Genomic DNA, 14284 nt, shown 5'->3' with positions numbered 1-14284 from the left:
CCGCGCGCGTGCGCGGCGCCCTCCCGACCCCGCGGGACCGCAGGTCCTGCAAGGGGAGTGTGGGGCGCGCGTGGACCTACGCTGGAAGAAGGGAGCGGAGATCAGGCGAGGGGCTTCTCAGGAAAACCTCAGCCGTCTTTCGCCCGCTCCCGGCGGTGTATAGCCGGTGGCTCGTCTTCACGCAGGCGGCGGATGGCGGCGCGGCCACTGAGCGGCCAGGACCCGGGGCGGCGGAGGAGGGCAGAAGGAGCGCGCCGCGGGCGCCGGGGCAGCTGCCATGGTCCCGCTGCTCGCCCGCCGTGCGCTCCTCGCCGCCGCCCTCGGCCCCGCCGGCCGCCGCCGGCTCCCTCGTCACCATGGTAACCCCCGCCCTTCCCCCCGAGCCGCCCCGCCGAGCGCCGCGCTCCCTCCTCTCCCCACAGCTCCGGCGGCGGCGCGGAGCTCCTCGGGCGCGGGGGGCGAGCCGGACGCCGAGGGGCCCAGCCGGGCTACCGCCATGCTGCGGCACCTGCTGCTCAAGCTGCGGGCCACCGGGCCGGTGACGGTGGCCGAGTACATGCGGGAGGCGCTCACCAACCCCGGGCAGGTGCGGGCGGGGCCGGGCCGGGCCGGGGGCACCTCGCCACCGCGGCCCGCGGGTCGAGGGTGCCGTACCCGAGTGCCCGGAGCCCGCCGGGTCACCGCCGGCCGTCAGCCCGCCCGCCGCGCCGCTCACCGGGGCCCCGCGCGTCCCCCCTCTCCCCCCGCAGGGTTACTACACGCGCCGCGGCGGCATCGGCGAGAGCGGAGATTTCGTCACCTCGCCTGAAATAAGTCAGGTGTTTGGAGAGGTAACGCGTCGCTCCTTAATGTCCCAAGTCACTTCTTTTCGCTCTTAAGTTACGGTTGTTTTTGGAGGAGGAAGGGGTGGTTTGTTTTTCTGGAAGAGCAGGGAGTCCCTTTCTTGCCTTAAAATTTGGGACGTCGCCTGTGCTTGGTAACGCTTATTTTCACATAGAAGTTGTCTATACATAGAAAGAGTTACGGCAGTTTCCCAGTGTGAAAACTCTACTCAAAGCCAATTTTCAGATTTTGGTCTGGTTCGCTCTGGATTGTGTCTAATTTCCAGTAGTAAAGATTGGCTAAACGCTGTTCTGGATGCCACTCTGGTGTCATCTCTGTCTGCGCTGTCACGAAGAACAGCTGTTCAGAAGCAGCTGGGCAGTGACCTGCATTTGAGCCTTAAGCAAGAGTTCGTGTGCCGACCCGAAAAGCATCCCACCTGCTTGCTGATGGAGAGTTGCCTCTGCTGGGCTGACAGCAAACATTCACCGATTTTAACACTTAAAGAGGAGAAGGCAAAGTTATGTATGATTTTTTTTAACTTTAAAACACATAGAATATTGTGTAGTGTCTTTCTCAGTTATTATCACACAAAAGGCAGATGTCACTTTCCACAAGTTCTGAAGTTATTACTGTAATTCTTGTTTGTGTTATTTCTCGCTGTCAGTTAATAGGAATATGGTGTATTAGCGAATGGATAGCCACGGGCAAACCTAAAGCATTCCAGTTGGTGGAACTGGGCCCAGGGAGGGGCACTCTTGCCGACGATATATTACGGGTAGGTGAAAACTAATATTAATATTCTTTATTTCTGGTTTTATTCTGTGGCTACGCTGAAATCTGAAGCGATGAGGTTTTGCTGTCGGGGTTTAACCTGCCCTAGTAACCAAATCATTTCAGTCAGGAGATTTGCAGCTTAGAATCTGGTTAGAATACATGCAAGTTTCTGCTGTTCAGTGAAGAGACCAGGTCTCCGAGTCGAAAGCGGAACACGGGCCACTGTGTGTGCACTGCACAGACACACGTGTAATCTTCCAAACACTGCTTGATAGAAGGGGAGAGCAGGAATGTTCTGTTACAAATTATTTCTGTATTTAGGAGGGTGCTGCTATGTATAACTGGGAGGGAGGCAGACTTCAGTGCAGGCAATAGGAGAAAGGGGAGAAGGACAGCAATATAGTGGTTCTTTTGGAGATACCAGGAGATTCTTTCGAGTTAACCTTTTCTGTTCTATGATGCTTACATGGCTGTCTATTAATTAAAATCTGCTAATTAAAAAACAAATTGCTAATGTGATTTAGTACCTCAGAAGACCTTTTATTCTACTTACATACGTTAATGAAAAAGAACTCTAATAACCACGGTAAAATGTAGGATATTGAGCACTTTTTTGTGTGTTTATGGTGTCTGGGAAAACCGAACCACCCTTCTCCTAATGCTAAACCCTCTGCAGCTATTGGAGGAGCTACTCACTTTCAGGCTGTTACTATTCTATATCAGTGTTTCATGTTGCCTTCCTTAAAACTATATAATGTGCGCTCTACTTTGCCAACTCGATTAGAAGCGTAGCAGCTTTTATTAAAATCGATGAAGAAATTCCCGTTTCCTTCTGGAGGAGCAAAACAGTGTCTCTTTTCACTGAGACTATTTTGTTAAATGAAAGCCAACTAAATGGTATCGTGAATATGAGTAATGCGATTAAAAGTTAATGCTTAAACCTTTAATGTATACAACAGCCTGTGACTGTGCCTAATAGAATTCATCTGCCTTCATAGGTCTTCAACCAGCTTGCCTCTTTACTTAGTAAATGTGATGTCTCTCTTCATCTGGTAGAAGTGAGTCCCAAACTCAGCGAGGTCCAAGCGGTGATGCTGACAGGAGGGGAGGTGCAGTCAAATCCCGAGGAAAAGTCTGCTTACATGAAAGGCATTAGCAAGACTGGAATTCCCATTTTCTGGTATAGAGACATTCAAGATGTGCCGCCAGGTGAGGCGCTTGGGAACGTCTTGTTACAGGGATGGTGCCCTTCCACCATTTGCAGTTTTTGGTAGCGGAGGATGTCTCCGTTAGCCTTCATAATGGATAGAAGAGTAGTTAATGTACGTATTTGTTTTTCTTGTTTGATTCTGAGGCGCAATCTTGACTCATTCTCATAAAGGCTACCTGTTGTGTCTGTTGTGCCTCTGTTTTGGGATAGCTACCCAATATCATATATTCTGATTTTTTTCTTTTCATGGGAAACCATTTACTGGCTTTGCCCGAATCTCCTTTCATGAGATACCGATCTAAAATTAATGGACTGGAAGCTAAACCTAGCTGTAGAAATGCTGTCTTTGACACATCCGAGCTGAAAGTAATAATTGTTTCACAACCACATTAACTAGCTTAATTCATTAAAATTCATAAAAACATTTTTATTTTCAACTGGAAGCTGCTATCGGAAGTATTAATAATTTAATGCATTCTTTTTTACCTTCCCGCAGGTTACAGCTTTTACTTAGCACATGAGTTTTTTGATGCCCTGCCAATACATAAGTTTCAGGTATAGCAAGATGATTATTCTAATTGTGACCATCTGCTTAACCACTTTTTCTCTTTGAGGAAGAATAGAAGTAGGGTGCCAAACTAGACACATGCATTGTCTATGGTGATAGAATATTTCTAACTGAACTTGAACAAATAAGGCTTAATTCAGCTGATAACTATAAAATTAGTAATTGTCCTTGAAAGGAAAAACTTGTAGAAAGCTAAAGATTTCTTTTTGCCTATGTAAGTCTCAAGTTTATTTTTTATTAATGTAGCACAAGTTCTTAATGTCAACATTATTTTATGTACCACTACTAACAAAGACAATGCTCTGAAGGGCTTTCATTTGAATGGTAATGAGAATAGCAAAATAAAAGCTATTTAGGATTCAGAAGAAACTTTCAACTTCAGTTTGATAATTTATTAAAATCACTGGTAGAGTCAGTTTATTTTATTTAGGTAAGTTAAACATTACACTGCTGATAGAAGAGGCAGCATTTTTCTCAACAGCATCATTCATTCCTTTGAAGTATAATTAAACCTGTATTTGTTGATTCTGCAGCCAAGTCTCTACCACGATCTTTTTCCAAGGCAGTTACTGGAATTAGATAGGAATAAGTAATTGTTGTTAATGGCATATTATGTTCTTAGAACGTTTGTCAAAATTCTTGACGTGTTAGTTCAGTCAAGCAAACAAGATACCGTTATATCTGTTAGTGTGTAAAATAAGTACTCTGGGTTCAATAAACAGAGAACAGAGAAAGGCTGGCGTGAAGTGTTGGTTGATATAGATCCAGAAGTTCCCGACCAGCTGCGCTTTGTCCTGTCACCGTCCAGCACCCCTGCGACACAAAACTTCATTCAGGTAAGGTTATGCCTGCCAGACTTCGTACTTAGGTCTTTACCGACTCTTTCAAGTGCATTTACTGCTTCTCGGTTACTTCGACAGCAAGAGGAGGGCTCTCAATCTATAAATGAGTAAATGCAGCTTACCCTTTCCATTCTGCAAAATTTCCACAAGCATTTAACTTTGTGCGCTGTGAATATATAGCACAAAAATAAACACATATATCAAACTTCACAAAAATCTGAGCTGACACAGACAAAACAACCTCAGAGAGCAAACTGAGGCAGCAAGTGACAGGGGAGAGTTCTGCATTGCAGAACCATCACATCACCAGCCCCACAGTGGCCCTAGCTAAGCCAGGCTCTCAAGTCAGCACAGCTGGGTACTTCTGTGCTGTACTGACCTTTAATGGAAAGCATCTAAGACTACTTTTTTTCTGAAGTTCACTGGATTCTTAAAGTTACAAAATTAAAGTAGTTGAGATTTAGATGGATGCTCCATCCCTGGAGACGTTCAAGGCCAGGTTGGACAAGGCCCTGAGCAACCTGATCTAGTTGGAGATATCCCTGTTCCTTGCAGGGGGGTTGGACTAGATGACCTTTGAAGGTCCCTTCCAGCCCTAACCATTCTATGATTCTATGATTCTATGATTAAACCAACTATAAGTTTCACCCAGAATGGCCTTTCTGAAGGGCTGAAGAGCTATTTCATTCTTTCCGTACCACAGTAATGCAGTTTCACCTGATGCAGGTATTCTTACTTGTTAGAAAAATTTTCATTTCAGTTGACTGTAGGTTATAGAAGAGATGACTGAAATCCAGCTCTCAGAAAACACTAATTGAAAATGACTGTTGGGAAAAGCTATCTCAAGCCTAGAACACAGCCCTGGAATTTCTGTGCGCCAGTGAAGTGACAACAACCCCAAGACGTCACGTATGAAGAACTCTCGCCCTGCACTTGTTTGCTAATACAGGTGTTTTGATCTTTGAACTCTGCACTAGCCTGAAGAAGCAAGAGATCATGTGGAAGTGTGTCCTGAGGCTGGTGTCATCATTCAGAGGCTTGCCTGTCGTATAGAAAAGGATGGTGGGGCAGCACTGATTGCTGATTATGGTCATGATGGAACCAAAACTGACACTTTCCGGGTAAGTCATTTACCCTGAAATGACAGGCCAAAATACTCTGTTCTCTTTTATTTGTCGCTTGGATCATTAGGTTCTTACAAGGAAAGGTCTTAGGAAGACGTAATAGCAACAACTGCGTTATGCTGCAGTCATAAAACTGAGTAATTGAGCTCTTATTTAATCAGTACCCATGAGGCTTTCTACCAGACAAAAAGGATAATCTGAGCCCTTGGTACATTTATCTCAAATTTTCCAAGTATAATTTGCTATTCTCACCTCTCTCATGCACAACTTAGTCTTTGCCAGCCCCAGCTGTTGTAGCCAGGAGTACAGCTGAGTATAATCTTACAATTTGATTTTTCAGGGTTTCCGGAATCACAAACTTCATGATGTGCTGAGCGCTCCAGGTACAGCAGACCTGACAGCAGACGTTGATTTCAGCTATCTCCGAAAGATGACACAGGGAAGAACAGCCACATTGGGCCCCATAAAACAGCGGGAGTTTTTAAAAAACATGGGCATTGACCTCCGATTGCAGGTATGATGGTGTTTTCGGGAACGTAAGCTCTCCTAATCCACAAGCAATACTCTTAAAGCAGCAAGAGAGCTTTTACAATCACATTTTTGTAAAAGAAAGTTATTAAAAACAACATGTAGGTGTGAGATCAAAAAGTTGCTTCTCCTAGACATAAGTTTCCCTAGATCCCTCAAAGTAAACTGATCATACTATATTTAGGAGTATTTAATGCAAAACTTTGCTACATCCATCAATGTGTGAGCTCCACCAGCGACCGCACCAGTTCTGCTGAACACTGGTACTGTTACGGCAGTGTAAGTGAAAAGGACGCATTAAGACATTGCAGGTATGAGGGAATTTATGGGAAAGCAGGAAGGGCTAGAACCTACCTTCTTTTTTTTAGGTGCTCTTGCAGAATTCACGTGACTCAGCAACTCAGGAGCAGTTACTTCGCAGCTATGATATGCTGATGAATCCCAAGAAGATGGGGGACTGTTTTAACTTTTTTGCCCTGCTGCCTCATGACAGAATTGTACATCCTGACAAGAAACATAAGCCAGAATCAAAGTCTCCCTTACTGCCTGTTGCTGGATTTGGTGAACTCTTACTGAAGTAATTTCAAATATTATAGCAAAATGTCTACTAGTAGTAGCTTTCAATAGCTACTTATTAAAAAAAATAAATCTAAGTTAAAGAATGGAGTCCTGCATTTTATGGTTTCACACACAGTTTTGCAATAATATAATCAGCATATAGCTACACACGCAGTAAGGTAAGAACTAAATATTTTGATTTATCTTTGAACTGAAAGCACATGAAATATCACATTACCTCTCCCAGCAATTTTCTCACACCAGCCTACACTTCGGGGCCTAGCCACGTTTTGGCAGAGTGTTATTTCACACTAAATCTAATGCAGCACACTAAACCTATTGACTGACCTACTGCAAGCAGTATGTGTAGAAATCAAACACTGCACGTACAATAGTTTCTGTACACAGAGCAGAGAATGAACAATGTTTCAGGGGTCTTACGATAGAGCTGAGTGAAGAATTCACTAGTGAATGAACTTAAAACTTGTCAGTAACAAACAGATGTGCTAAAGAGACTTTAAATGTACTCAGCTTTGGTATGTGTTTAAAACACAAGAGGCCTTGATGCTTTTGGAGATATTCTTATAAAAGAGAATGGTGACAGAAGTTACTAGTTCCAAAGCACCTGGTAACAGAATTCCCACAGCAGTGAATATCTAATGACAAATAAATCCACAAACAAGGAAGTATAAAGAAACATTTACTTCTAAGAACATTTAATAGGAGACATAATTCATGTAAATAAAAAGAACAAGACTGATAGGGAAATAAATTTTATTTTCAAGCTTATCAGAGGATATTTACAAACAATGGGATGTATAAAAATATAAAAGTACTTGACAGTGTCCTTTTGAGGCTATAAATTTTACATGAGCTTTTTTCTAGCATCATCATAGCACTATTTTTTGAATGAACGCAACTTAATTCATCTAGGGGTAAAGGTATTAAACACCGCAACCTACTGCTGTCCAAGTTTGCAGTAAAGGTAGGAAAAAGGGAATAAAAACATCAGCTATTTTTACTACTCTGAAGAAAGTTTACCCCTAATGTACATCTGATTTTTTGGTTGCTTGACTATTAGCTGCTATTCTATTGTCTGGCCCCACAAGTCTGCATATATGGTCAGGCAATCTCCTCCAAAGGCCAACAGCATTTTTTTTTTTCATTTTATTTTTTTAATAAAACGTGAAGAATAAATAGCTCATATAATATTTTGGAGCAGAGCAGACTTTGTGGGGAGAGACATCAGCCAGGCCTTCTACTTCATTTTTGTCCCCTCCTTCCTCTATTCCTGTTGTCCTTTTTCAAGTGACTGAGCTGGCTTTTTTTTTCCCCTCCCTTAAACACAAACAAAACCACAGGAAAACCTGAAGTGACAGCTCAAGTATAAAATCTGAAGTTTAAAACCAGACTGTATCTACATTACTACACTTAGGATGGAAGATAGCAACAGCTTCACTGAAATTTGAAAAAGCACTGCTTCCCTTGCCAAGCCTGGGCAAATACTAGACTACCAGCTTCATAGGTGATTGTTCTGGTTCCAGAGATAAAAAATACTGCCTCTCTGAAGAATGAGTCCTGAAACCCTGCCTTAAAAGGATAGCAAGGTTAAGGGACAAATTCTGCCTCTTCTGAATTCCTTTACACTGCCTTGACAGCATAGAAGTGGGAGGATGACCCCCAGTGCAGGAGGAGTGGCAGGGACTGCCATCAGGCAAGTCCCCTGCACAAACCTGAGAAACACTTGCACTAGGAGAGAGGACACATGGTGGTGGGAAGGGCTGAAACGCTGCTGGCTGTAGGAAACTGCCATACAGGTCACACCAACATTCTGTACAAAGTTTGGTATATCCTAACAGGGAAACCAGAGTTCAGCCTTTACCACGTTAGACACCTATGAAACGCAGTGGCGGTTGGATTAACGGCGTTAATCCAACGGCGTTAGGAAAAGAAGAGGTGGGTGAAAGACCCAAACTTGCCTGTGGGTACATACTTCTGCAACTGCCACCGACTTTACTGCCAGGCTGGCAGCTGCCAGCCCTGAAATAACTGTGTAAAATTTTATCTAGCAACTTACAAAAAGTCTGCTCACCTGCTTGCTTCCTTACCCGAATAACAACAGTAGAAAAAAATTACTTATCTACACACAAACAAATAAAATAAAAAAAAAAATCATCTTTGTAGGAGAGAGAGGAGCTTCCCCAAAGCCTCTCACTGACTTTGGAGTTCAAGCCTGTTTCAGTATTTTTAAAAGTATTTTAAACCAAGCTCCAGTTAAGCAGCTTGGCGCATCGGGGATATGTACAGCCATCCAGCACCTTCCAGCAGCACAATCCTGTTACCCCACACAAAAGGAAAGATTTCACCTTTTCCATTTTAAAATAAGACAAAAAATAAAAACCTCTTCCATGTGCATTTGGCATTCATGGCCTCAAACTTCTTTGAAACACCATGAACTTTAACTGTAACACTATCCTCTGAAGGAATCATTTCCAAAGAATACTGCTTCCTCTCTTAACATGCCACAAGTCCAGGAAGCAGCTGGGAATACATCAACTGAAGCATCTGCATAAAAATCTGAATTAGGAGTTGGTTTTGGACTCTCCATTCAGCTCAAACAACAACACTGAAACAGTAAAGAGGATGGAAGGGGCTGCAGGTTAAAGTCAGAAGACCTTTCTCCTACAATCCAGCTGCCCTGGCAGAAGCAACAGGTGATTTGATGTTCACTGTTACTCCTAAGTTTTGAGCAGAGTTAAGGTACATGCTAGCAGGCTAGAAACTACTCCTGATGCAAGCCCAGGGAACTGTAAGAAAATTATAAAAATATTAGAAAAATTGGAAAATCTAATTACTTATAAGAACAGAAGAAAGCTGCATGTATTTTTCCCTATTCTTCCACATCCTTCTGCTTGAAGGTGTTTTTGCAGAGTGAAAGGATATGCTACATCAAGTCTCATGTGCTCTATGTGCATTATTTGCCTAGTTTTAAGGCAAAATGCCTTTGGTGTGTATCAATGACGTGCCAGCCTTGCACAGCGCCACACTGTTGTGGCTTATTGCTCGGTTTTAACAGATAAAAAATAAAGGACTAGCATAGCTTTGATTGTCATCAGCCAGCATTTCAAGAGGAATGTAAGAAGTTATGAGTTTGGGTTTTTTTGGGGGTATCTGAAAAAAGTTCAATTAGGGCAAAACACACCTATTTAACTGTCTTAACAGCAGCAAATTATTCCTTCATCTATGAAGCTGTACTTGACCTAAACCACCATGTTTTGCTACTAGCCAAGGTATTCTGCGCTGATTTCTTTTTACAGTCTCTTTTCACTACCACAGTTTAGGAAACGGGAGATGTATCTAAGTAACAGAAAACAGTCCTCTATGGCCTAGTAAGTAGGGATTAGAAAACCATTACAAAATTCTTATTGTGTAGGCTATAAAAACAAAACAAAAAACCACAAACCACAAACCTTGAAAAACATACAAACCATTCAATCTGTACACATTACACCTCAGTAATGGCTTTGTAGCCACACAGCTTGGTGAAATGTTACCCAGCAGGGCTTATCCCACTATCCCGCAACTACTCATAGTTTAAGTCAGAGATGGAGAAAAGCTTGTCAGACGACAGTCTATTCTCATGTCAATGCAGGATCCTCTGGGGCTTTGTACACTGAACTACGTGCACAGCATTCAGAAAGAGCAACAGTTGTTCCAAAACTTATCTTCAGTTTCTGTCTGGAGTGTCCTTCTTTGCTGCAGTTTAGCATAATGAGTAAATCAAGGGTCTTCTTCCATGTCATCTGGATTAGGAGCCATAATAAAATGCTGGGGGTACTCAAGGTTGTGTTCATAAGCGTGTTCTTTCCAGCGTGCATCATCACTCTCGTGGGTAATGTAACGCTCTCCAATGCGTGTTTCAAATTCTCTGAGGTCAAGCCAAGTCTGGTAATCCTAAAGAGTAAAAGAGATTTAAGAAAGCAGTTTAAGAAACAACAGCAGTACATTCCCACAGATAAATTCAGCAGTTTGTCTCTACTTTTAGTATAAATAGCCGTAAGATATAATCAACAAGATGTTAAAAAAAAAACCCACAAACCAAACACCCCCAGAGTGCCCACAAAGAACGGTTCAAAATTAAATAGGCTAGTATCTGAGGCTGTAATACTGTAAATCATGAAAACTTTTTGTAACAACAGAGCTGTTAGCTTTATTATAAAATTAACTGTATATATACACATACAATAAGTTACACTCGTTCCAATATTGTTTGTCCTCAAAATTAATTGGACTTTCCCCTTAATGTCTTTTAAGTTATTTGTGTGCATGGATATGCGCATACAGCATTGCAAAGCCATTGTGAAAGGAACCCGAGTCAAACAAGTGGCTAAATCCCATTCCGAACAGTTCTCTTCTAAAGCAAGTGCAAGTTAACGGCACACACCAGCTTGGTTGCCCACTTCAGCACGGAGCAAACTACGTTTGTCTCTACACTGACTTCAGTGGGGCTCCATGCACTCATCACTGCCCATGTTCAGGAGAGGTGCCAGAAAAGTAAAACTTTATGTTGGTCAGACAGAATGTAAAAGGGGCAGGAGAGACAGTAAGACAAAATTTTCCTTGAGGAAAGAAGCCATTAACAGATGGGCAGGATCCTGGAGCACACAAAGTGCGAAGCTAAAACCAGAAATACTCAAGCCTCCATGAATGCTTGTTAACAAACTTTGATAGGAGCAGTTTTAATAAGCCTCAGAAGGATTTGATTAAAAAAAAAAAATCATTATTCACCCATTATAAACATAGTGAAAAAAGGCAGACGGGTATACCTGTAACCACGGGTGACTTAGGGATTTGTCAACACTGAAACGTTTTCTCATCTTCACTTGAAGCAAATTGTTTATTAAATCAATGGCTGACAAAGAACAACAGAACAAAAATTAGATCACATCTATCATCATTCACATGCTGCGGTGAAAGAATTATTTTTTTTCTATCTCTGTGTGTGTTATCCTACTGAACTCTTCTAAACTTAAGCTCTTGAATTTGTGTTTAACTTTGCTTACATTAAATGAGGCTCTAAAACAGGTATGGAGTAAGCTTCCTCTTCACTTTAATGGAAACACTAAAAGCTTTACTATGTTACTTGCTAATCTTTTTCCCTACTGATTTCAGTGATTTTCAGAAATGCCTAAATAACTTGAGCATAATCCTGTGTTCCAAAATGATGTAGGTACTTCCACTGTTGTATATATTTGTGTATGTCCTTCCACATCTACCTGTATGTTGACCATATATACGTTATTAACGACAAAGCTGGCACTAGAGAGCTCTGGAGACCGAGCTCAAACTTCTCGGTTGTTCAGACCTGACACTTAGATCCAGGTTTTGTTCCAGTTGCTAATGTACAAAACTAAAATTCCAGATTCAACTTTGAACCATTTCTGTAATTATAGTTTAGATAAAGTATGTTTTGAGATCAGCATTTAGCAAATACTCACATATTATATAACTTTTCATTGGGAATTTTGGGAAGTTTCAGGTTATTTATCCTACTCCTCATGTATGCAATTATTTTTTTTTTGCTAAATCTATTGGATCCTCCTGCCCTGAAAATTATCTAAAACATTGTTTTTGACAATTTCTCTTGCATAAATATATGCCAGCTCATATTTATCCATTTTGGCATAGTCTATTAAACTCAGCTACCAATAATTTTCACACTTCTATCTGAGTGAACCTTGAGGTTTAAACATTTGAATGCATTCTCCACATAAAAAGACATTCTGATAGAGAAAATTGATGTTTTTTACCTTCACTAGAAATTTCCTTCCAAGGATTTGGTGGGTACATAAATGCTGCATTTTGAATCTGATCATTTATATCCTCATCTTCATTAAATGGGAATGTACCACTAAGGCTCACATAGACAATAACTCCTACGGACCACATGTCTAGAGAGCGGTTGTAACCTTTACTCCTGAGCACTTCAGGGGCAAGATAAGCAGGTGTCCCCACCACAGAGCGCCTGAAAGATTTTTCACCAATGATACGTGCAAAGCCAAAGTCACACAGCTTCACCTGCAAAAGAAACAGATTTTAAACTTGATCTCCAAAGCATGCTACTGCCAAAGACCAGTGTGGTACTCGATATCATTTCTGCCATGATTTAAACATTGTATGCGCTAAACCAGAGACAAAACATTACGTAAGCCACCCGGTTAAGGTTTTAGGTTGCTGGTTTCGCAGACTGTGGATCAACTTTGCTTCAGACTGAGACCTGAACTGGCCTTGCACACACCCAGGTCTGACGCAGTCTGTGCAGTACATGGCCACAAATAAGGACAAAACACTCGATCCTAAACTCAGCTCATTTTCAGAGGCAAGTCCACACTCTCACAAGGCACAGAACGAAAAATCAAAAAAGCACGTGAATTGCAGCCAGATCACATTCCTGAAGCTGGAGGGTTCAGCTACACAAAAATCAAACAGTGAGTTTTAGCTAGAGCTGAGACCCAGGCAGCTCTGGGCAGAACAGTCCAATAATCATCCAGGTGAAAAGCATCAACAGCTGGTGCCTGCACTGATGCTCAAATCTTCATGGTTCTGGGATGGTTCCATAACTTGATCACAGCAGACACTTGCACAGAATAAAGCATCCAGACCAAGCCCAACACTAACCCCAAGTTAATAAGCCCTCCTCAGGGTATAAGAGCGAGCAGTGCACTAAAGGAATACAGGTGACTCTCCAAAAGTTCGCTACACTTTGCATTAATGTCACAGCACTGGAAGCAATTCCCTGATGCTGCCTAGCAGCTTTAATCTATCTCTTCCACAAAATCCATACTATCCAAGGTATCTGAGGTACATAGCTGACTGGACTAAGTGTTGACAGTACATAAATATAATACTGCTGAAAAGCATTTCTCTTACAGAAATTAGCTATTTAGTTTATATTACAGTGTAATGTCACACATACTGATGACGAAGATTCCCAAGGAAGACCAGTGACAAACGAGCCAGTCCCTTTTCACAACAGCTTATAAGCCAGACAATAGAGAAGGAGGAGAAGGAGGTGCACAACAAGGAAGAAATTGTTTCCCAGGGTCAAACAGCACCAAACAGAAACCAGGACTGGTCTTGAAGCTTTTAGTTCTGCGCCTTTTCCACTGGACTATTCTCACTAATCCAGAATACTAATTTCCAGGCACTTTTCACAAGCATAAAAATAGATGCAGTCTACACAGCCTTTGGCTAAGTGCTGGCAGTAGCTGCACTTCTCAAGCTCCTTGGAATAAAAAATGCTGGTGCACAGCATTGTTGTGAGACATGATCCATGTCTGAGGGGAAATAAACTGAAACAGACCATTGATCATAAAGCTAGGAAACAGTTGGAAAGAAAAAAAAAAGACAACTATAATTCATGTAGTTCAAGTAACTCTAGACTAAGTCAGTGGAACAATCCCACAAGAGGTCACCTTTTAAGCTGCAATGCCTACATTTCTTTAATAAAAGAACAATGAAGACTGATGAAAAGTATCTTTTTAATCTTCACTCACTTGAGGGAATGGCTCTGCTGATGCTAGTAGGACATTTTCTGGTTTTAAATCACAGTGCACAATATTCTTGAAGTGTAAATTCCTCAAAGCAACAAGTATCTACGAAAAGTAAAGGACATTTTCAGAACTATTCAAGTGAATCAAAACTGTCAAAAGCCACACACACTAAGCAACACAGTAATTTGTATCAACACAGTCTTTAAGAATCAACCCATATATACTTTGCAAGTACCACTTTTTTCCAACCTATCAAGACTTGGAACTAATGGTTTTGATTTTCCTTCTCTCCACCTTCCCCC

The 14284-nt window shown here is 41.9% G+C and overlaps 2 protein-coding genes across 3 annotated transcripts in view; one reads left to right on the top strand and one right to left on the bottom strand.

Annotated features, from left to right (window-relative positions):
- Nucleotides 1–277: 277 nt before the first annotated feature.
- Nucleotides 278–6472, top strand: NDUFAF7 (NADH:ubiquinone oxidoreductase complex assembly factor 7). 2 transcript variants are annotated; one of them, XM_086628050.1, is made up of 10 exons: nt 278–359; nt 423–586; nt 750–830; nt 1490–1600; nt 2598–2808; nt 3306–3364; nt 4100–4213; nt 5197–5340; nt 5684–5857; nt 6240–6472. In XM_086628050.1, exons 1-10 carry the CDS (start codon nt 278–280, stop codon nt 6450–6452), a joined length of 1353 nt encoding a protein of 450 aa, XP_086484176.1. In that variant the 3' UTR covers nt 6453–6472. The 2 variants fall into 2 exon arrangements, with proteins under 2 accessions (XP_086484176.1, XP_086484167.1); XM_086628041.1 differs by having other exon boundaries at nt 278–586.
- Nucleotides 6473–7189: 717 nt separating this feature from the next.
- The window catches only part of PRKD3 (protein kinase D3), a 47376-nt gene continuing 40281 nt past the window's right edge, over nt 7190–14284 (bottom strand). Inside the window, exons 16-19 of the mRNA XM_086631618.1 lie at nt 13986–14084; nt 12240–12507; nt 11256–11341; nt 7190–10383 (exon numbers count right to left, since the gene is read on the bottom strand). Of these exons, the coding sequence (XP_086487744.1) occupies nt 10210–10383; nt 11256–11341; nt 12240–12507; nt 13986–14084 (627 nt within the window). The 3' untranslated portion in view covers nt 7190–10209. The remainder of the gene's footprint in view (nt 10384–11255; nt 11342–12239; nt 12508–13985; nt 14085–14284) is intronic.

This window comes from Tauraco erythrolophus, chromosome 2, assembly GCF_009769465.1.
Source record: "Tauraco erythrolophus isolate bTauEry1 chromosome 2, bTauEry1.pri, whole genome shotgun sequence".
Lineage (NCBI taxonomy): Eukaryota > Metazoa > Chordata > Aves > Musophagiformes > Musophagidae > Tauraco > Tauraco erythrolophus.
This window is presented reverse-complemented; position numbering and strand designations above follow the sequence as displayed.

Bases quoted from the DNA above. Each gene is read 5' to 3' on its own strand.
- NDUFAF7 (XM_086628041.1), top strand. From the start codon at position 278: ATGGTCCCGCTGCTCGCCCGCCGTGCGCTCCTCGCCGCCGCCCTCGGC. The intron at 2,809-3,305 runs GTGAGGCGCTTG...ACCTTCCCGCAG, and splicing joins CATTCAAGATGTGCCGCCAG to GTTACAGCTTTTACTTAGCA. The intron at 4,214-5,196 runs GTAAGGTTATGC...ACTCTGCACTAG, and splicing joins CGACACAAAACTTCATTCAG to CCTGAAGAAGCAAGAGATCA.